General features: G+C 37.8%; 1 protein-coding gene across 5 annotated transcripts in view; it reads left to right on the forward strand.

The window, feature by feature from the left end:
- KIAA0586 overlaps positions 1-23,017 on the forward strand; it is a gene marked incomplete at its 5' end in the record, with an annotated part of 114,289 nt that overhangs the window by 34,145 nt on the left and 57,127 nt on the right. For all 5 annotated transcript variants that reach the window (XM_079699607.1, XM_079699603.1, XM_079699604.1 and 2 more), the window contains 4 exons: positions 601-681; positions 8,011-8,204; positions 16,777-16,895; positions 21,549-21,748. In XM_079699607.1, the coding sequence (XP_079555733.1) occupies positions 601-681; positions 8,011-8,204; positions 16,777-16,895; positions 21,549-21,748 (594 nt within the window). The remainder of the gene's footprint in view (positions 1-600; positions 682-8,010; positions 8,205-16,776; positions 16,896-21,548; positions 21,749-23,017) is intronic.

Below are 23,017 nucleotides of genomic sequence, written 5' to 3' on the forward strand. Positions count from 1 at the left end.
GTAAAATAGAACTGGCCCTGAATGGCTCTTGTGCCTAATTTTATTTTTCATCAATAATTTTTTCAACCAGAAGTTTATTAAAACATATATGATTACAAATAATTTTTTGGACTGTTCATCATTCTGCTCTCAGGAATTGTCTATTATGGTTTTTGGTGACTAGATTATATATAGTGAGGCCTAGAGGCTAAATTTGTAAAATAATTATTTTGTTTGTCTTTCTAAATTATTTGATTCTGTATCTGTCTTTTTGTGAGTTTGTATATGTGTAAACTTATATATCTATACATACAAACACATTTCTTTATCTTAATTCTAGGAGAGAAATCACAATTATATCAACTTGATCAATTGACTTAAGTTGCATTGTTGGTAGAGTCCTTGATAGAAAAACTGATACCTAGTTTTTTATAGCTATTGAAATGATGACTTGGAGACTAGCTTGGATTTCATTTACTAGTTAAATCAAGTCTGAGCAGGATATCAAAATAAAAAATAAGGGCATGTAATTATAAGCTTATGCTATGGTATTATGATAAATTAGGTATAAATTTAAAAGACATTAAACACAACCAAAACTTTCTGAAAATGCTTTCTTAGACTCCAGAATTTACAAAGTCAGATGAAGAAGAGGTGAAGTTTCCAGGAACTAACTTCGATGAAGTAATCGATATCATAAAGGTAACAAAGCTTATTAGCAATCATGTGAATTTATTTTTCTACTAGCATTTTTTACATGATTTGATTATCTTTTTTTTAAAGACTTTATTATTTTTACAGCAGTTTAGGTTCACAGCAAAATTGAGAGGAAGGTACAGAAATTTTCTGTATGTTCCCTATCCCCACACATGCATGGTCTCCCGCATTATCAACATACCCCAACAATTTTGACTTGTTAAAACTGACACATCAAAATCACTCAAAGTCCAGGGATGACCTCAGGGTTCCCTCTGTATGTTGTACATTCTATGGATTTGGAAAAATGTGTTCATCATTATGCTATTATACAGAGTATTTTCTCTGCCCTAAAATCCTCTCTGTTCTGACTATTCATCTGTCCCCCCTACCCACCCCAGTCCCTGGCAACCACTGATCCTCTTACTGTCTTCATAGTTTTGTCTTTTCCAGAATGCAGTCTAGTTGGAGTCATACAGTATGCAGCTTTCTCAGATTGGCTTCTTTCACTTAGTAAAATGCACTTAAGTTTCTTCCATATCTTTTCATGGCTTGATAGCTCATTTCTTTTTAGCACTAAATAATATTCCATTGTCTGGATGGACCACAGTTTATTTATCCATTCACCTACTAAACGACATTTTGGTTGTTTACAAGTTTTGGTAATTATGAATAAAGCTGCTATAAAAATCTGAGGGAATTCCCTGGTGGTCCAGTGGTTAGGGTACTGTGCTTTCACTGTCAGGAGCCCGGGTTCAGTCCCTGGTCGGAGAAGTAAGATCCCACAAGCCACGCTGTGCAGCCAAAAAAAACCAAACAAATGAAAACAAAACAAAACCAAACATCTGTTTTTTTCTGTGGACATAAGTTTTTAACTCTTTTGAGTAAATATCAAGGAGCACAATTGCTGACTTATATGGTAAAAGTATCTTTAGATTTGTAAGAAACCGCTGAACTGTCTTCCAAAGTTGCTGTACCATTTTGCATTCTCACCAGCAATGAATGATAGTTTCTGCTGTTTCATATCCTTGCCAGCATTTGGTGTTGTCAGCATTCCAGAGTTTGGCCATTCTAATAGGTGTGTAATGGTATCTTATTGTTGTTTTAATCTACATTTCTCTACCTCAACATGATAAAGGCCATATACAACAAGCCCACAGCAAGCATCATTCTCAACAGTGAAAAACTGAAAGCATTTCCTCTAAGATCAGGAACAAGACAAAGATATCCACTCTCTCCAGTTTTATTCAGCATAGTTTTGGAAGTCCTAGCCATGGCAGTCAGAGAAGAAAAAGAAGTAAAAGGATCCAAGTTGGAAAAGAAGAAGTAAAACTGTTACTGTTTGCAGATGACATGATACTATCTGTAAAAATCTTAAAGATGCTACCAGAAAACTATTAGAGGGACTTCCCTGGTGACACAGTGGTTGAGAATCTGCTTGCCAATGCAGGGGACACAGATTCGAGCCCTGGTTCGGGAAGATCCCACATGCCACGGAGCAACGAAGCCCATGCGCCACAACTACTGAGCCTGCACTCTAGAGCCCGTGAGCCACAACTACTGAGCCCACATGACACAACTACTGAAGCCCACGTGCCTAGAGCCTGTGCTCTGCAACAAGAGAAGCCACCGCAATGAGAAGCCCACGCACTGCAACAAAGAGTAGCCCCCACTTGCCGCAACTAGAGAAAGCCTGCATGCAGCAACGAAGACCCAATGCAGCCAAAAATAAATAATAAATAAATAAATAAAGTAATTAATTAAAAAAAAGAAAACTACTAGAGCTCATCAATGAATTTGGTAAAGTTGCAGGGTACAAAATTAATACACCGAAATCTCTTGGATTCCTATACACTAACAATGAAAGATCAGAAAGAGAAATTAAGGAAACAATCCCATTTACCAGTGCATCAGAAAGAATGAAATACCTAAGAATAAACCTACTTAGGAGGCAAAAGACCTGTACTCAGAAAGCTATAAGATGCTGATGAAAGAAATCAAAAACGAGACAAACAGATGGAGAGATATACCATGTTCTTGAATTGGAAGAATCAATATTGTTAAAATGACTATCCTACCCAAAGTAATCTACAGATTCAGTGCAATCCCTATCAAATTACCAATAGCATTTTTCACAGAATTAGAACAAAAAATTTCACAATTTGTATGGAAACACAAAAGACCCCGAATAGGCAAAGCAACCTTGAGAAAGAAAAACGGAGCTGGAGTAATCAGGCTCCCTGACTTCATACTATACTATAAAGCTATAGTAATCAAAACAGTATTGTACTGGCACAAAAACAGAAATATAGCTCAATGGAACAGGATAGAAAGTCCAGAGATAAACCCACACACCTATGGTTACCTAATCTATGACAAAGGAGTCAAGAACATACAGTGGAGAAAAGACAGTCTCTTCAATAAGTGGTGCTGCAAAAACTGGACAGCTACATGTAAAAGAATGAAATTAGAAGATTCCCTAACACCATACACAAAAATAAACTCAAAATGGGTCAAAGACCTAAATGTAAGACCAGGGACTATAAAAATCTTAGAGAAAAACACAGAATGCTCTCTGACATAAATTGCAGCAAGATCTTTTTTGATCCCCCTCCTAGAGTAATGAAAATAAAAACAAAAATAAGGAAATGGGACCTAATGAAACTTAAAAGCTTTTGCACAGCAAAGGAAACCATAAACAAAACGAAAAGACAACCCACAGAGTGGGAGAAAGTATTTGCAAATGAAGTGACTGGCAAGGGAGTAATCTCCAAAATGTACAAATAACTCACATAGCTCAATATCAAAAAAACAAACAGCTCAATCAAAAAATGGGTGGAAGATCTAAATAGATATTTCTCCAAAGAAGACATACAGATGGCCAACAGGCACATGAAAAGACGCTCAATGTCACTAATTATTAGAGAAATGCAAATCAAAACTACAATGAGGTATCACCTCACACTGGTCAGAATGGCCATCATCAAAAAATCTACAAACAATAAATGCTGGAGAGGTTGTGGAGAAAAGGGAACCCTCCTACAGTGTTGGTGGGAATGTAAATTGGTACAGCTACTATGAAGAACATTATGGAGTTTCCTTAAAAAACTGAAAATAGAGCTAACATATGATCCAGTAATCTCACTCCTGGGCATATATCTGGAGAAAACCACAATTCAAAAAGATACATGTACCCCGTGTTCATTGCAGCACTATTTACAACAGCCAGGACACGGAAGTAACCTAAATGTCCATCAATGGAGGAATGGATAAAGAAGATGTAGTACATATATACAATGGAATATTACTCAGCCATAAAAAAGAACAAAATAATGCCATTTGCAGCAACACGGGTGGACCTAGAGATTCTCATACTGAGTGAAATCAGACAAAGACAAATATCGTATGATATTGCTTATATGTGGAATCTAAAAAAATGATACAAATGAAACTATTTACAAAACAGAAATAGAGTCACAGATGTAGAAAACAAACTTACGGTTACCAAGGGGGGAAAGAGCAGGGAGGGATAAATGGGGAGATTGGGATTAACATATACACACTACTATATATAAAATACATAAGTAATAAGAACCAACTGTATAGCACAAGGAACTCTACTCAATACTCTGTAATGACCTGTATGGAAATAGAATCTAAAAAAGAGTGGATATATGTATAAGTATAACTGATTCACTTTGCTGTACAGTAGAAACTAGCACAACATTGTAAATCAACTATACTCGAATAAAAATTAATCAAAAAATTCACATTTTGCTGATATATGATGTGGAGCATCTTTTCAAATGCTTGTTTGCCATTGGTACATCACCTTTGGTGAGGTGTCCATTAAGGTCTTTGGCCCATTTTGAAAATTGGGTTGTTTTCTTATTATTGAGTTTTAAGACGGTTTTTTGGTATATTTTGGATAACAGTTTTTATCAGAATGTGTCTTTTGCAAATATTTTCTCCCAGTCTGTAGCTTATCTTCTAATTCTCTTGACATTCGTTTTCACAGAGCAAAAGTTTTTAATTTGAATGAAGTCCAGCTTATCAATTAGTTCTTTCATGGGTTGTCCCTTTGGTCTTAAATTTAAAAAGTCATTGCCATACCCACAGTCATCTATGTTTTCTCCTATGTTATCTCTAGGAGTTTTATAGTTTAGCATTTTACATTTAGGTCTGTAATCCATTTTTTTTTTTTTTTTTTTTGTGGTACGTGGACCTCTCACTGTTGTGGCCTCTCCCATTGCGGAGCACAGGCTCTGGATGCGCAGGCTCAGTGGCCATGGCTCACGGGCCCAGCCGCTCTGCGGCATGTGGGATCTTCCTGGACCCGGGCACGAACCCGTGTCCCCTGCATCGACAGGTGGACTCTCAACCACTGTGCCACCAGGGAAGCCCTGTAATCCATTTTGAGTTAATTTTTGTGAAGGGTGTAATCTCTGTGTCAATTTTTTTTTTTTTTTTGCCTGTGAATGTCCATTTGTTCCAGCACCATTTGTTGAAAAGATTATCTTTGCTCCATTGTATTGCCTTTGCTCCTTTGCCAAAGATCAGTTGACTATATTTATGTGGATCTATTTCTGGGTTCTTTATTGTGTTCCATTGATTTATTTGTCTGTTCTTTCACCAGTACCACACTGTCTTGATTATTGTAAGTCTTCAAGTTGGATACTGTCAGTCCTCCAACTTTGTACTTCTCCTTCAATATCATATTAGCTATTCTGGGTCTTTTGCCTCTTCATATAACTTTTTGAGTAAGTTTGTTGATATCTCCACAATAACTTGTTGAGATTTTTATTGGAATTACATTGACTCTATAGATCAATTTGGGAAGAACTGACATCTTAACGTTATTGAGTCTTCCTCTCCATGAACGTGGAATATCTCTCCACTTATCTAGTTCTTGATTTCATTCATTAGAATTACGTAGTTGCCCTCATATAGATCTTGTACTTGTTTTGTTAGATTTATACCTAAGTATTTCATTTGGGGGGGTGTGCTAATGTAAATGGTATTGTGTTTTTAATTTCAAATGCTGCTTGTTCATTGTTGGCATATAGGAAAGTGATGGACTTTTGTATGTTAACCTTGTATCCTACAAATTTGCCATAATTGCTAATTAATTCCAGGAGTCTTTTTGTTGACTTTTTCAGCTTTTCTACATAGATGATCATGTCATGTGCAAAGATAGTTTTATTTCTTCCTTCTCAATCTGTATACCTTTAATTTTCTTTTCTTGTCTAATTATATTAGCAAGGACTTCTAGTACAATGTTGAAAAGGAGTGGTGAGAGGGAACATCCTTGCCTTGTTTCTGATGGTTGAATATCTTTTGACCATCAGTATTATGTAATAGAGCTTTGAGAAACTTCCTTTTACTTTGCAGTTAAATATATTTTTGTTTTAAAATTGTAAGGTTGTTATTCTATAATACAGTATTATCTTCTATATCACCTAGCTACCTCCATGAAACTTAATGATTGTTAGCTGTTTCCCACCTGCATCTCCTCTCTCCTGCTTCCTACTTCCTTCTTTTCGTTTCCTTTGGTTTCCCTCTCTCCAGTCTGTCCTTTCTTCATTCTATTACATTTGTCTGTTTTCATTTCTGGATTATTGGCAAGTTCGCCAGTTAGTTCATATTGAGGAAAAAAGTTGTGAGGGGTCTAAAATCCAAGGGAAGAGCCCATATAGCAGGAAGAGATATAGAAATGATAGAAATGGTTAAATAGAAGGAGGGGAAAAGTAGCTGGAAGTAAAATATAAAGGATGGGAGAAAAGATCATAGAACATAGAGACTACTTGAATAATGATGTGTCAATGTACTTTAAAGAAGACATTTGTTCATATTTCTTAGACTTTCAGAACCAAGACTAGTTTTGTCAATCATAAAATAAAATCCTATTTTAGGGCTTCCCTGGTGGCGCAGTGGTTGAGAGTCCGCCTGCCGATGCAGGGGACACGGGTTTGTGCCTCGGTCTGGGAAGATCCCACATGCCGCGGGGCGGCTGGGCCCGTGAGCCATGGCTGCTGAGCCTACGCGTCTGGAGCCTGTGCTCCGCAACGGGAGAGGCCATAACAGTGAGGGGCCCGCGTACCGCAAAAAAAAAAAATCCTATTTTAAACATTAAGAGATATGCACTACATTAATGTTACTTGCTCACCAGTGTGTCTTCTCATGTGAGCTCGACATGAATGTTTTGAAGGTAAGAATATAGCAAAGACATTAGACAACTGTTCAATATATAAGTGAAAGGAACATTGTAGAAATAGCAAAGAATTTGGACTTCAAAGACAAGTGTTTCTATCCTTGCTCTGCCACTTAATAGCTGTGGACTTCATTTTTCAATGGGACAATATTATTGAGTTATATTTTTTAAAGAGCCCTAACTTTTTTTGAGATACATATTGCATTATTTACAGGTAAAATGATATGGTATCTGTGGTTTACTTCAAAATGGTGTGCAAAGGGGAAAGTGGATGGGGGAAGTATAGATGACACAGAGTTCATTATGAGTTGATAATTGTTAAAGCTGGGGAACAGGTAAGTGGGATTCTTATTATTTATATATAACAGATATAGTACATGAGCACTATTTTGTTCACTTTTAAACATGTATATTTTTCATAATAAAAAGTTTTAAAATTCCAGAAGTAACTCTTTTGATCATGATGTGATGGTACAAATAATGTGTAAGATGACCTAACTGCATATTTAAATGTAAATTATATGTTCTGTAAGAGTAAGCAGTAATATTTGGAAGTGTTAGTTTTACTATGATAATAAATTTATAGAGGGAAATGTTAATAATGTTTTATGTAGGAATAACCAAGTTTTCTAGTTTGTTTTATGATTGTTTAAAATGAATATATATATTTTAAAATATTTATTTATTTATTTGGCTGCACCAGGTCTTAGTTGTGGTACGTGGGACCTTCATTGTGATGTGCGGTATCTTTTAGTTGTGGCATGCAGGATTTTTAGTTGCGGCATGTGGGATCTAGTTCCCTGACCAGGGTTGAAACCCAGGCCCCCTGCACTGGGAGCGTGGAGTCTTAGCTGCTGGACCACCAGGGAAGTCCCTGAATATTGGGCTTTAAAAACACAATATAATTGTGTAATTAAGTAATTTCTTACTTCTTCATAATTTCTTCAGTGTGATTTATATGACAAGTGTGTATACTATAAATAATGTGATACCACCAATTAGAAAATGCTATTGATTAATTTAGAAGTGTTGGTTAATTCACCTACCTAAGTTGTCTCTACTTGGCACTCAGTAAGTGTTGAACAGATACATGAATATAATAGTTTTGTTTTTATTATTACCAGGAAGGGGAAAAATGTGATGAAATTCTGGAATACTCTGAACCAATTCTGGAGTTTAACAGAAGTGTTAAAGTTGTTTCTACAAAATATAATGGCCCTCCGTTTCCGCCAGTTGCTTCTACTTTTCAGCCCACTACTGATGTTCTGGATAAAGTAATTCAGAGAAAAGAAACATTGGAAAATAGCTTAATTCAGTGGTGAGTTTACAGTGGTGTTGGGATGAACAGAATTATAGTAGCAAGTATAAATAGAATGTATGAAATTTTGGTTGAAAATCTTCCTTGTCTCCTTTTGTTTATTAAATTTTTCCTTTGCTGTAGTCACTGGACACTATCTGACATGAGGCTGAGGGTTTAACTGTTGCAAGTATTGTTTCTGTCCTTGAATATTTGTACTGAGGCTGTCTATTATGACAAAAGAGGCTATTGATGAGTAACAAAGCATTAAAAATGTACAAGTTCTTTAATCCAGTGGCTTATTAACAGAAATTTATCCTAAGGAAATAATCAGTTCTGCTACTAGGCCATAGAATACTTAGCACTTATAGTGCTTACTACAAACAAGGCACTGTTTTGTTTGTTACTTATATAAACTCATAAACTCTACTTTTATACCTATTTTTACCTGTGGGAAACCTTAAAGAAGTTATGGAATAAACTAAACAACTGAATATTCATACAGTTATCAAGGTTGGGTTTAGAAAAATATTTAATGATGTAGAAAGATATTAATAACACTGGTGCATAAATGAAGCAGAATACTAATGATGCAACCACAGTTTAGAAGAGCTCACTCAAAAATAAATGTGCGTGGGAAAAATATTGAAAAATAATACCAAATTGTTAACTAACTTTGTTTATTCTTGAATCTGGGATTGTGAGTGAGCCTTATCTTTTTTTTTTTTTTTTTTTTTTTAGTTTCTGCTTTATAACAAAGTGAATCAGTCATACATATACATCTGTTCCCACATCCCCTCCCTCATGCATCTCCCTCCCTCCCACCCTCCCCATCCCACCCCTCCAGGCGGTCACAAAGCACCGAGCTGATCTCCCTGTGCTCTGCGGCTGCTTCCCACTATCTATCTACCTTACGTTTGGTAGTGTATATATGTCCATGCCTCTCTTTCCCTTTGTCACAGCTTACCCTTCCCCTTCCCCATATCCTCAAGTCCATTCTCAAGTAGGTCTGTGTCTTTATTCCCGTTTTACCCCTAGGTTCTTCATGACATTTTTTTTTTTTTTAATTCCATATATATGTGTTAGCATACGGTATTTGTCTTTCTCTTTCTGACTTACTTCACTCTGTATGACAGACTCTAGGTCTATCCACCTCATTACAAATAGCTCAGTTTCGTTTCTTTTTATGGCTGAGTAATATTCCATTGTATATATGTGCCACATCTTCTTTATCCATTCATCCGATGATGGACACTTAGGTTGTTTCCAGCTCCGGGCTATTGTGAATAGAGCTGCAATGAACATTTTGGTACATGTCTCTTTTTGAATTATGGTTTTCTCAGGGTATATGCCTAGTAGTGGGATTGCTGGGTCATATGGTAGTTCTATTTTTAGTTTTTTAAGGAACCTCCACACTGTTCTCCATAGTGGCTGTACCAATTCACATTCCCACCAGCAGTGCAAGAGTGTTCCCTTTTCTCCACACCCTCTCCAGCATTTATTGTTTCTAGATTTCTTGATGATGGCCATTCTGACTGGTGTGAGATGATATCTCATTGTAGTTTTGATTTGCATTTCTCTAATGATTAATGATGTTGAGCATTCTTTCATGTGTTTGTTGGCAGTCTGTATATCTTCTTTGGAGAAATGCCTATTTAAGTCTTCTGCCCATTTTTGGATTGGGTTGTTTGTTTTTTTGCTATTGAGCTGCATGAGCTGTTTATAAATTTTGGAGATTAATCCTTTGTCAGTTGCTTCATTTGCAAATATTTTCTCCCATTCTGAGGGTTGTCTTTTGGTCTTGTTTATGGTTTCCTTTGCTGTGCAAAAGCTTTGAAGCTTCATTAGGTCCCATTTGTTTATCTTTGTTTTTATTTCCATTTCTCTAGGAGGTGGGTCCAAAAGGATCTTGCTGTGATTTATGTCATAGAGTGTTCTACCTATGTTTTCCTCTAAGAGTTTGATAGTTTCTGGCCTTACATTTAGGTCTTTAATCCATTTTGAGCTTATTTTTGTGTATGGTGTTAGGGAATGATCTAATCTCATACTTTTACATGTCCCTGTCCAGTTTTCCCAGCACCACTTATTGAAGAGGCTGTCCTTTCTCCACTGTACATTCCTGCCTCCTTTATCAAAGATAAGTTGGCCATATGTGCGTGGGTTTATCTCTGGGCTTTCTATCCTGATCCACTGATCTATCTTTCTGTTTTTATGCCAGTACCACACTGTCTTAATTACTGTAGCTTTGTAGTATAGTCTGAAGTCAGGCAGCCTGATTCCTCCAGCTCCGTTTTTCGTTCTCAAGATTGCTTTGGCTATTCGGGGTCTTTTGTTTTTCCAAACAAATTTTGAAATTTTTTGTTCTACTTCTGTGAAAAATGCCAGTGGTAGTTTGATAGGGATTGCATTGAATCTGTAGATTGCTTTGGGTAGTAGAGTCATTTTCACAATATTGATTCTTCCAATCCAGGAGCATGGTATATCTCTCCATCTATTTATATCATCTTTAATTTCTTTCATCAGTGTCTTATAGTTTTCTGCATACAGGTCTTTTGTCTCCTTAGGTAGGTTTATTCCTAGATATTTTATTCTTTTTGTTGCAATGGTAAATGGGAGTGTTTTCTTGATTTCATTTTCAGATTTTTCATCATTAGTGTACAGGAATGCCAGAGATTTCTGTGCATTAATTTTGTATCCTGCTACTTTACCAAATTCATTGATTAGCTCTAGTAGTTTTTCGGTAGCATCTTTAGGATTCTCTATGTATAGTATCATGTCATCTGCAAACAGTGACAGCTTTACTTCTTCTTTTCCAATTTGGATTCCTTTTATTTCCTTTTCTTCTCTGATTGCTGTGGCTAAAACTTCCAAAACTATGTTGAATAAGAGTGGTGAGAGTGGGCAGCCTTGTCTTGTTCCTGATCTTAGTGGAAATGGTTTCAGTTTTTCACCATTGAGGACAATGTTGGCTGTGGGTTTGTCATATATGGCCTTTATTATGTTGAGGAAAGTTCCCTCTATGCCTACTTTCTGAAGGGTTTTTATCATAAATGGGTGTTGAATTTTGTCGAAAGCTTTCTCTGCATCTATTGAGATGATCATATGGTTTTTCTCCTTCAACTTGTTAATATGGTGTATCACATTGATTGATTTGCGTATATTGAAGAATCCTTGCATTCCTGGAATAAACCCCACTTGATCATGGTGTATGATCCTTTTAATGTGCTGTTGGATTCTGTTTGCTAGTATTTTGTTGAGGATTTTTGCATCTATGTTCATCAGTGATATTGGCCTGTAGTTTTCTTTCTTTGTGACATCCTTGCCTGGTTTTGGTATCAAGGTGATGGTGGCCTCGTAGAATGAGTTTGGGAGTGTTCCTTCCTCTGATATTGTTTGGAAGAGTTTGAGAAGGATGGGTGTTAGCTCTTCTCTAAATGTTTGATAGAATTCGCCTGTGAAGCCATCTGGTCCTGGGCTTTTGTTTGATGGAAGATTTTTAATCACAGTTTCAATTTCAGTGCTTGTGATTGGTCTATTCATATTTTCTATTTCTTCCTGAGTCAGTCTTGGTAGGTTGTGCATTTCTAAGAATTTGTCCATTTCTTCCAGGTTGTCCATTTTATTGGCATAGAGTTGCTTATAGTAATCTCTCATGATCTTTTGTATTTCTGCAGTGTCAGTTGTTACTTCTGCTTTTTCATTTCTAATTCTACTGATTTGAGTCTTCTCCCTTCTTTTCTTGATGAGTCTGGCTAATGGTTTGTCAATTTTGTTTATCTTCTCAAAGAACCAGCTTTTAGTTTGGTTGATCTTTGCTATTGTTTCCTTCATTTCTTTTTCATTTATTTCTGATCTGATCTTTATGATTTCTTTCCTTCTGCTAACTTTGGGGGTTTTTTGTTCTTCTTTCTCTAATTGCTTTAGGTGCAGGGTCAGGTTGTTTACTTGAAATGTTTCCTGTTTCTTAAGGTGGGATTGTATTGCTATAAACTTCCCCCTTAGAACTGCTTTTGCTGCGTCCCATAGGTTTTGGGTCGTCGTGTCTCCATTGTCATTTGTTTCTAAGTATTTCTTAATTTCCTCTTTGATTTCTTCAGTGATCACTTCATTATTGAGTAGTGTATTGTTTAGCCTCCATGTGTTTGTATTTTTTACAGATCTTTTCCTGTAATTGATGTCTAGTCTCATAGCATTGTGGTCGGAAAAGATACTTGATACAATTTCAATTTTCTTAAATTTACCAAGGCTTGATTTGTGACCCAAGATATGATCTATCCTGGAGAATGTTCCATGAGCACTTGAGAAAAATGTGTATTCTGTTGTTTTTGGGTGGAATGTCCTATAAATATCAATTAAGTCCATCTTGTTTAATGTATCATTTAAAGCTTGTGTTTCCTTATTTATTTTCATTTTGGATGATCTGTCCATTGGTGAAAGTGGGGTGTTAAAGTCCCCTACTATGATTGTGTTACTGTCGATTTCCCCTTTTATGGCTGTTAGTATTTGCCTTATGTATTGAGGTGCTCCTATGTTGAGTGCATAAATATTTACAATTGTTATATCTTCTTCTTGGATCGATCCCTTTATCGTTATGTAGTGTCCTTCTTTGTCTCTTCTAATAGTCTTTATTTTAAAGTCTATTTTGTCTGATATAAGAATTGCTACTCCAGCTTTCTTTTGATTTCCATTTGCATGGAATATCTTTTTCCATCCCCTTACTTTCAATCTGTATGTGTCTCTAGGTCTGAAGTGGGTCTCTTGTAGACAGCATATATATGGGTCTTGTTTTTGTATCCATTCAGCCACTCTGTGTCTTTTGGTGGGAGCATTTAGTCCATTTACATTTAAGGTAATTATTGATATGTATGTTCCTATTCCCATTTCCTTAATGGCTTTGGGTTCGTTATTGTAGGTATAGTCCTTCTGTTGTGTTTCTTGCCTAGAGAAGTTCCTTTAGCATTTGTTGTAAAGCTGGTTTGGTGGTGCTGAACTCTCTCAGCTTTTGCTTGTCTGTAAACGTTTTAATTTCTCCATCAAATCTGAATGAGATCCTTGCTGGGTAGAGTAATCTTGGTTGCAGGTTTCTCTCCTTCATCACTTTAATTATGTCCTGCCACTCCCTTCTGGCTTGTAGAGTTTCTGCTGAGAGATCAGCTGTTAACCTGATGGGGATTCCCTTGTGTGTTATTTGTTGTTTTTCCCTTGCTGCTTTTAATATGATTTCTTTGTGTTTAATTTTTGACAGTTTGATTAATATGTGTCTTGGCGTATTTCTTCTTGGATTTATTCTGTATGGGACTCTCTGTGCCTCCTGGACTTGATTAACTATTTCCTTTCCCATATTAGGGAAGTTTTCAACTATAATCTCTTCAAATATTTTCTCAGTCCCTTTCTTTTTCTCTTCTTCTTCTGGAACCCCTATAATTCGAATGTTGGTGTGTTTAATGTTGTCCCAGAGGTCTCTGAGACTGTCCTCTGTTCTTTTCATTCTTTTTTCTTTATTTTTCTCTGCATCAGTTATTTCCACTATTTTATCTTCCACCTCACTTATCCGTTCTTCTGCCTCAGTTATTCTGCTATTGATCCCATCTAGAGTATTTTTCATTTCATTTATTGTGTTTTTAATCGATGCTTGATTCATCTTTAGTTCTTCTAGGTCCTTGTTAACTGTTTCTTGCATATTGTCTATTCTATTTCCAAGATTTTGGATCTGGGAAATAGAATCTTGGATCAGCTTTACTATCATTATTCTGAATTCTTTTTCAGGTAGACTGCCTATTACCTCTTCATTTGTTAGGTCTGGTAGGTTTTTATCTTGCTCCTTCACCTGCTGTGTGTTTTTCTGCTTTCTCATTTTGCTTATGTTACTGTGTTTGGGGTCTCCTTTTTGCAGGCTGCAGATTCGTAGTTCCCGTTGTTTTTGGTGTCTGTCCCCCGTGGCTAAGGTTGTTTCAGTAGGTTGTGTAGGCTTCCTGGTGGGGGGGACTAATGCCTGTGTTCTGGTGGTTGAAGCTCGATCTTGTCTTTCTGGTGGACAGGTCCACGTCTGGTGGTGTGTTTTGGGGTGCCTGTGGCCTTATTATGTTTTTAGGTATCCTCTCTGCTAATGGGTGGGGTTGTGTTCCTGCCTTGCTAGTTGCTTGGCATAGGGTGACCAGCACTGTAGCTTGCTGGTCGTTGACTGAAGCTGGGTGCTGGTGTTGAGATGGAGATCCCTGGGAGATTTTCGCTGCTTGATATTATGTGGAGCTGGGAGGTCTCTTGTGGACCCGTGTCCTGAAGTTGGCTCTCCCACTTCAGAGGCACAGCACTAACTCCTGGCTGCAGCACCAAGAGCCTTTCATCCACCCGGCTCAGAATAACAGTGAGAAAAAGTAGAAAGAAATAATTAGTAGAAGAAAGAAAGAGAGATTGAAAGAAAGGAAGAAGGGAAGTAAGGAAGGAAGGAAGGAAGAAAGAAAGAAAGGAGGGAGGGAGGAAGGATGGAAAGAAAGGAAAGAAAGGAGGGAGGGAGGGAGGAATGAAAGCAAAAGGAAGAGTGAATGGAAGAAGAGAGGGAGGGAGGAAGGAAAGAAAGAAAGAAAGACAGGAGGGAGGGAGGGAGGGAGGAAGGAAAGAAAAAGAAAGTGGAAAGAAGAAGGGTGGGAGGGAGAGAGGGATGGAGGAAAGAAAAAGAAAGAAGGAAAGGAGGAGCGGAGGGAGGGAGGGAGGAAGGGAAGGGAGGAAAAAAAGAAAGAGCAGGTAAAGTAAAATAGAATAAAGTATGAAATATAGTAGCGTTATTAAAATTAAAAAGTAATTATTGAAAAAAAACACGGACCGAAAGAACCCTGGGACATATGGTGGAAGCAAAGCTATACAGAGAGAATCTTACACAGAAGATTACACATACACATTCACAAAAAGAGAGCAGGGGGAAAAATCAAAAATCTTGCTCTCCAAGTCCACCTCCTCGATTTGGGATAATTCGTTGTAAAAAGAGGAAAAGGGCGAAAAGTCTGAAATCTTGCTAAGTCCACCTCCTTAATTTGAGATAATTCGTTGTAAAAAGAGGAAAAAAAAGGGGGGAAAGTCTTAAATCTTGTCCTCAAGGTCCACTTCCTCAATTTGGGATGATTCGCTGTCCATTCATGCACTCCACAGACGCAGGGCACATCAAATGGACCGTGGAGCTTTAATCCGCTGCCTCGGAGGCTGCACAGAGAGATTTCCCTGTCTCTGCTCTCACAGCTCCCGGGTCTCAGCCTTGGACCTGGCCCCGCCTCTGCGCGTAGGTCGCCGGAGGGCGTCCGTTCTTCGCTCAGACAGGACGGGTTTAAAGGAGCCGCTGATTCGGGGGCTCTGGCTCACTCAGGCAGAGAGGAGGGAGGGGAATGCCCTCTCCTCGCGCAGCAGGCAACAAAAGGGAAAAAAGTCTCTTGCCTCTCCGGTAGCTCCAGACCCTTTCCCCGGACTCCCTCCGGGCTAGCACTAACCCCTTCAGGGTCTCTTCCTGCCGCCAGCCCCAGACCTCTCCCTGCGCTCCGACTGAAAGCCGATACCCGAGCCTCAGCTCCCAGCCCCGCCCGCCCTGGCGGCCGAGCAGACAAGTCTCTCGGGCTGGTGTGTGCCTGAGGGCACCGATCCTCTGTGCCAAAATCTCTCTGCTTTGCCCTCCACACCCCTGTTGCTGTGCTCTCCTCCGCTACTCCGAAGCTTTCCCCCTCCGCCACCTGCAGTCTCCGCCCTCGAAGGGGCTTGTAGTGTGTAGAAACCTTCCCTCCTTCACGGCTCCCTCCCACTGGTGCAGGTCCCGTCCATATCCTATTGTCTCTGTTTATTCTTTTTTTCTTTTGACCTACCCAGGTATGTGGGGAGTTTCTTGCCTTTTGGGGGGTCTGAGGTCTTCTGTCAGCGTTCAGTAGGTGTTCTGTTGGAGTTGTTCCACGTGTAGATGAATTTCTGATGTATCTGTGGGGAGGAAGGTGATCTCCGCGTCTTACTCTTCCGCCATCTTCCTCCGGCTCCTTTTTTTTTTTAACTTTTATGTGTTCTCTGATTTTTACAATGAACATCTATTACTTGTATAATAATAATGAAGATGCCTGTTAGCTTCTCTAAAGAAATGTACAAAATCAGTCCTTATTGTGTTTCCCTTCCTTTTCCTACTTCCCTTCCTAAAAATGACCTTGAAAGTAAATTTTCTTTCCCTTTTTAGAGGAAAACTACCTGTGTTGCAGTCTATATATTTATTTCCTTGAAGAGAGGGCAGCTGGACTTCTTTTCTAGCTTTGACCTATATGTGCTTTCAGAGTAGGGAACCCAACATTTTAGGTGCATGATATGCCAGGTAATCATTGACCTAAACCTTAATTTGAATTTATGAGGGCTGTTAAAGTTTTCATTAGACTGATCAGAAAGATTTTAATTTGATAAACTGCCTCCCATGCAGAGATTCGGTTTGTTTTTCTAGGAGATATATTTGAATTTTTTCTTCTTTCCAGATTCAACTTTCAGAATGACTGCTTTCACATTTAAATGTTTGTGTCCATGGGTACCAGTTATTTTTAAGGGTGTTATTTCTAACCATCTATCCTTAACTTTTTTCCCCGAGGGTGGAACAAGAAATCATGTCAAGAATGATCTCTGGGCTTCTTCCAGTCCAACAGCAGGCCACAGCTGACATCAGTGTCTCAGACAGTGAGGCCAGTGAGCCATTGACTTCTGACATTGGTAAGTGAAATGGAATCTTTTAGCTTTTTTTGTTATTATAAGACAAAACCTTCAGGTTGTTATGGATTTATATATTCTAGAGGCCACATAGTCCTTGGTTGACAAAAGATAAAAGTCCTCTTCTTTTCTTTTTCTTTTTTTTTTTTTTTTTACCTGAGTGGTTTTTGTTTGTTTCAAGGTTAAAGTCATGTAACAAGTCACCATTTTAACATCTTTAAGTGTACTGTTTTTTTTTGTTTTTATTAGTTTCTGCTTTATAACAAAGTGAATCAGTCATACAAAAGTCCTCTTCTTTTCAATGTCACTTCCCAGTTTTCTGTAGTGGAATTTATTTCTCCCTCACTCCCTTATTACATACTGCAGCATTCAGACTATGCTATCAGTGTCCATCCCTCCTACCCCCAATCTCTCCATTATTTCCCATAGCACTTTGTGTGTGTTTGTTTGTGTGTCTGTGTATCTTTTTTTTTTTTTTTTTTTGGCGGTACGCGGGCCTCTCATTGTTGTGGCCTCTCCCGTTGCAGAGCACAGGCTCCGGATGCGCAGGCTCAGCGGCCATGGCTCATGGGCCCAGCCGCTCCGCGACATGTGGGATCTTCCTGGACCAGGGCACGAACCTGTGTTCCCTGCATCGGCAGGCGGACTCTCAACCACTGTGCCACCAGGGAAGCCCCTGTGTATCTTTGTTATAGTAACCATCAAACTGTATTATGATTGGCTTGCATATCTGTCTAACTCACTAGACTATAAATTACTCACAAGTAAGTGTGATTCTCCTTTAGAGCCTAGCCCTTGACTGACACCTAAGAAGAGTTTAAGCATTCCCTGAATGGACAGAGCCTCTTTCTTTAGGGAGCCCACACCATTCACCTCTTCTTCCTCCGTCCTCCTTCCTCTTCCTCTTCTCTCCCTCCTTCTTCCTCCTTTTCATCCTCCTCTCCTTCCCTCTTCTTCCCCCTCTTCCTTCATTAGCTTTTTGAGGCATAATTTACTTGCCATAAAATTCACCAATTCTAAGTGTACCATTTGACAAGTTTTGTTAAACAAACACAGCCACATGTTAGCCACACAATCATGTTATAGAAAAACATTTCCATCATCCCCAACTGTCCCCTCATGCCACTTTGCAGTCAATCCCTAACCCCCTCCCATGCCTACTAGACCCTAACAACCACTGATCTACTTTCTATCATTGAATTTTGCCTTCTCTAGAATTTCATATATACGTAATCATACAGTATTTAGTCTTTTGTGTCTGGCTTCTTTTATTTAGCATAATGCTTTGACAGTCATGTTGTTGCATATAGTAATAGATATTACACTCCATGTATGTACCATAATTTGTTACTCCAGTTACCAGTTGATGGACATTTGTAGTCTTAGTTTTTGGCTATTATAAATACAGCTGTGCTATGTATATTTGCAAACAAATCTTTTATACACATCTTTTAATTTCTCTTGGTCATATGGTAAGTAGATATCTAACTTTATAGGAAACTGCTAAATGTTTCCAAAGTGGCTGTTCTATTTTGCATTCCATCCAGCAGTGAATGAGAGTTCCAGCTGCTCCACATCCTTACTAATGCTTGTTGTCAATGTTTTTAATTATAGCCATTCACTAAGCATGTGGAGATATCTCATTGTGGGTTTTATTTGCATTTCCCCAGTAACTAATGATGTTGTACAATTTTTCATGTGCTTATTTGCCATTTGTATATTTACTTTGATGAAGTATCTTTAAAACTCTTTTGCTCAGTTTTTAACTGGGGTCTGTGTCTTACTATTATTGAGTTCTTTATTCTGGATACAAGTCCTTTATTGCATATGTTTTGCAGATGTGTTATCCTAGTTTTTATCTTACCTTTTGCTTTCTCAGCATTGTCTTTTGAAGGCCAAAGATTAATTTTGATGAAGTTTAACTTATCAATTTTTCTTTTATAGCTTGTGATTTTTGGGGTATACTGTTTAAGAAATCTTTGCCCAACATCATTAAGATTTTCTCCTATGTTTTCTTCTAGAAGCCTTATGGTTTTAGATTATAAATTTAGGTCTATGGTATGTTTTGAGTTAATTTTTATATGTGGTGTGAAGTAAAGATCAAGATTTTTTTTGTGTGTATGGATATCCAATTTTTCTAGCATTATTTGTTGAAAAGATTATCCTTTCTCCTGCTGAATTGCCTTGACACCTTTGTTGGAAATCATCTGGCTATTATATATGTTTGGATCTGTTTCTGGACCTGCTGTTTGGTCCCATTGATCTACAAGTCTGTCTTTACATCAATACCGCACTTCTTGATTATTGTAATTTAAAAATAAGTCTTGAAATTGGATGGTATAAGTTCTCCAGCTTTCTAGCTCTTTTTTTTTTTAACATTCCTATATATCGTTACCTCTATTTTTTTCCACTTCTTTCCAGTCCAGAATAACCTCCTCTTCCTCCTTCTTAAACTACCCCTTAACTGCCTAAATCCTAGACATTAGAGTCTGTATTTACTGCTTTACTTTCTCATTGCTCACTTTCTCTTTAGTTTTTATGAGCTGGCTTTCTTCTTCTCGTTAATTAAATTCCTCTCTTACAGCATTTGGTTCTCAGAGATAACCTTTCTTCAAATCCTTATTCTCCTAGAAGGCTCTAGTATGGGCATTGTTGACTACCTCTAATTATTAAAATGTTCTACTGGTTTTGGTTTCTTTTTTTTTTTTTTTTTTTTTTTGCGTTACATGGGCCTCTCACTGTTGTGGCCTCTCCCGTTGCGGAGCACAGGCTCCGGACGCGCAGGCTCAATGGCCATGGCTCACGGGCCCAGCCGCTCCGCGGCATGTGGGATCTTCCCAGACCGGGGCATGAACCCGTGTCCCCTGCATCGGCAGGCGGACTCTCAACCACTGCGCCACCAGGGAAGCCCTGGTTTTGGTTTCTTAGAATTCATTCTGTTGTTCTTCCCCTTATCTTTTTAATTTCTTTCGGACCTCATTTACTCATCTTTTTCTTTTTTTCTTTTTTCTACTTGAATAAAAAATTTCCCCCAAGCTTCTGTCCCCTGCCCTCTTTCTTTTCTGTTTTTCTAGTCTCTTCTTGGTGATAGTTATCCCGTGTCAGTTGATGACCCCTAAGCTAACACATTTAGGCTGTAAACTTGCAGTTTTGCCTGTTGATGAATATTTTACTTGATGCTCCACTGGCATATCAAACTTGGTGTGTCCAGAATGCATCTCATTTTTCTAACCAACTTTATTCCTCCTTTGTTTCTCTTTCTGTTAATGATACCACTATTTTCCAAGTGCCCAGTTTCCAAAGCCTTGGAGTATCGCTTGCTCTACTTTGTTTTCTTTGGTCTTCCTCAGTCCACACCCAGCCACATCCTATGTCCTGGCTCCATGCAATTTATTCTTATATTTGATTAATTCTTCCTATTTAGTATAACTCAAATGCCTCTTCCACTGCTACTATCCCAGGTTTTCTTTCATCTTCTCATTTTTTGAAAGGAGGAATAAAATGACCAACAAAGTTATGAGGAAATTTTTTTTACTTAAGATTAGTACTTCTTTAATGATAAAATCATTTTGTCATGTTAGAAGATACTTTTTCAGGAGAAGACATCTAGGAGTACAAATCCAAAAGAAAACTAAAACCAGTTCATCCAAGTAATTGCTCTGAGACTATTTCAAAATCTGTTGAAAAAGGAACAGATGGAAAATACCAAGTGAAACTGGAATAAAAAAGAACTGGAAGCTAAAGAGAAGGCAAAGGACCATGAAATATGCCTTGGAGAAACAGATAGTCGGACTTCTGTAGCTTTTGGTCAAAATTCTGGTTGTGGAGATGGTATTCAGCAGTCCCAAGACAAGGAGACCAGTCTAGGAAAACAAACAAGTGTCTCCAAAGATTTGTCTGGTTTATGATGGATACTGTCCAAACTGCCAGATGCTTTTTTCTTCATTGCTAGGTCATACACCTCGATGGCATATTTTGGAGTGTTTGGATTCTCCACCAGTCTCTCCTGCTAGTGCAGATCAGGGCTAGTGATAGACCTCTTAGCAGTCCTTCACAGGGGTCAGGTGGTGGTTTCAGTGAGACTAATTCAGGCTTTGTAGCCTTATGGAAAGATGGTCTAATATAGAGGGTATTTAGATCCTGTTCCCTTTTCTTTAAAAGCATGTGTGTTTGCTTTCCTGGTGCCCTACTCTTGGAAATGTGGATTGTTTTCAGATGAAAACATTTAATGTGGATACAAATCTTTTTTTTTGCAGGGGTGGGGCGTGCTGAGCGGCATGAAGGATTTTAGTTCCCTGACCAGGGATTGAACCCATGCCCCCTGCAGTGGGAGCATGGAATCTTAACCACTGGACCACCAAGGAAGTCCCTGCAAATCCTTTTTATCACTAAATTTTGTAGTGGTAGGGAAGAGGCCATATAAGTACATTTTCATCTGGATGTTTTCCTCCCCTTTTTAGTTTGTTTAGAGAGGATGTTCATTATGTGAGTTACCATCTTATTCTCTGTCACAATAAGTAGATTTTGTATTTTCATTTTATTCCTCCTCACACCATCTCATACACATATGTTCACATCTCTAAAATTTTAAGAATTAAGGCTTAGAATGCAAGCATGTTTCTTGCACACTTACTCTGAAATTCTTTCATTTTTTAGTGGAAGGAACAAGCAGTGGTGCCCTCCAGCTTTTTGTTGATGCCGGGGTTCCTGTGAATTCAGACATTATTAGGCATTTTGTGAATGAAGCTCTTGCTGAAACCATTGCCATCTTGCTGGGTGACAGAGAAGCAAAGAAGCCAGGTCCTGTTGTTACAAGTGTTTCTGGGGATGTTTCAATAAGCAAAACACACTTGCCGGTAAGTGTGACTCTCCTTCATGACTTGGAGTCCTGGGGAATTTTTGATACCTTTGTTAAAGAGCAGTAAAATGGACAGATTTTAAATTGGGTCATAAGATCATAGTTTGTGGTGGAGATTGGTTTCTTGTGGCTTTGATTACAATAACAGTTCCTCCAGCATTTTATTTTAAAAACTTTAAAATCTATAGAAAGTTGAAAGTATGATACAATGAACATCTGTGTAAGCTTTACCTACATTTACCAGTTGATAACATTTTGACACATTTTCTTTATCTGTCTTTATATGTTGTTTATTATACATGCTTTAAAACTCATTTGAAAGTTGCAGATATCATGACACTTCTAAAAGTATCAGTAGTATCTCCTAAGAACAAGATTCTTTATTACATAACCAAAATACCATTATTATGCTCCCCATATTTAACATTGATATGTTAATACTATATAATATAGAGTCTATATTTGAATTTCCCCAGGTGTTCCAAGAATATCCTTATAGCTAATTCTTTTAAAATTCAAGATATAGCTAAAAATCACATGTACTGCTTTTGGTTCTTATATAAAGTGATATTTTTAATCTTTAAAAGAAAGTATATTTCAGGCACTTGTGTTATTGTTTGTTTAATCAGCCTTTCTATGTTAAATAGAGTTTCTAATTTTTTATGCAACATGAAATTATACAAAACCACTACCAGTGGAGGGTGGGAGGAGCAATATAGGGGTGGGGCAGTGGAAAGTGCAAACTTTTGGCTGTAAGATAGGCTCAAGGATGTACTGTACAACACAGGAAGTAGAGCCAATATTTTGTAATAGCTGTAAATGGAATGTAACCTTTAAAAATTGTATGAAAATTTTAAAGAACTAAAAAGAAAAAGAAATTATACAAAACCAGAATGTACTCTGTATTACCAATTGTTTAAAACTTCATGGTCAATTCTGATCCTGTTGATCATAAAAACATCATTTTATATAAGTGAAACATTTAAACTGACTCATTGGAGGTATAAACATAAAGTTACATATTTGAATTTTATGGAGGTTGGTGTAATGTAATTGGTGTAGTGTGATTAGTGTGCCAGAGATTTGGTACATACTTTTGTTCTGTGCTTTATTTATTAGCTCATTGGTAATGCATGCCAATATCAGAGTTGTGGTTATCTCTATACTAATTAACTTTGGTTTGTCTTCTGCCCATATATTTCAGATATTTTCATAAGGGTGATTTAATGAGAAAATATAGAAAAATCAGTATAAATAGGAAATAAAT

Source organism: Hyperoodon ampullatus (assembly GCF_949752795.1).
Source record: "Hyperoodon ampullatus genome assembly, chromosome: 3".
NCBI lineage: Eukaryota > Metazoa > Chordata > Mammalia > Artiodactyla > Ziphiidae > Hyperoodon > Hyperoodon ampullatus.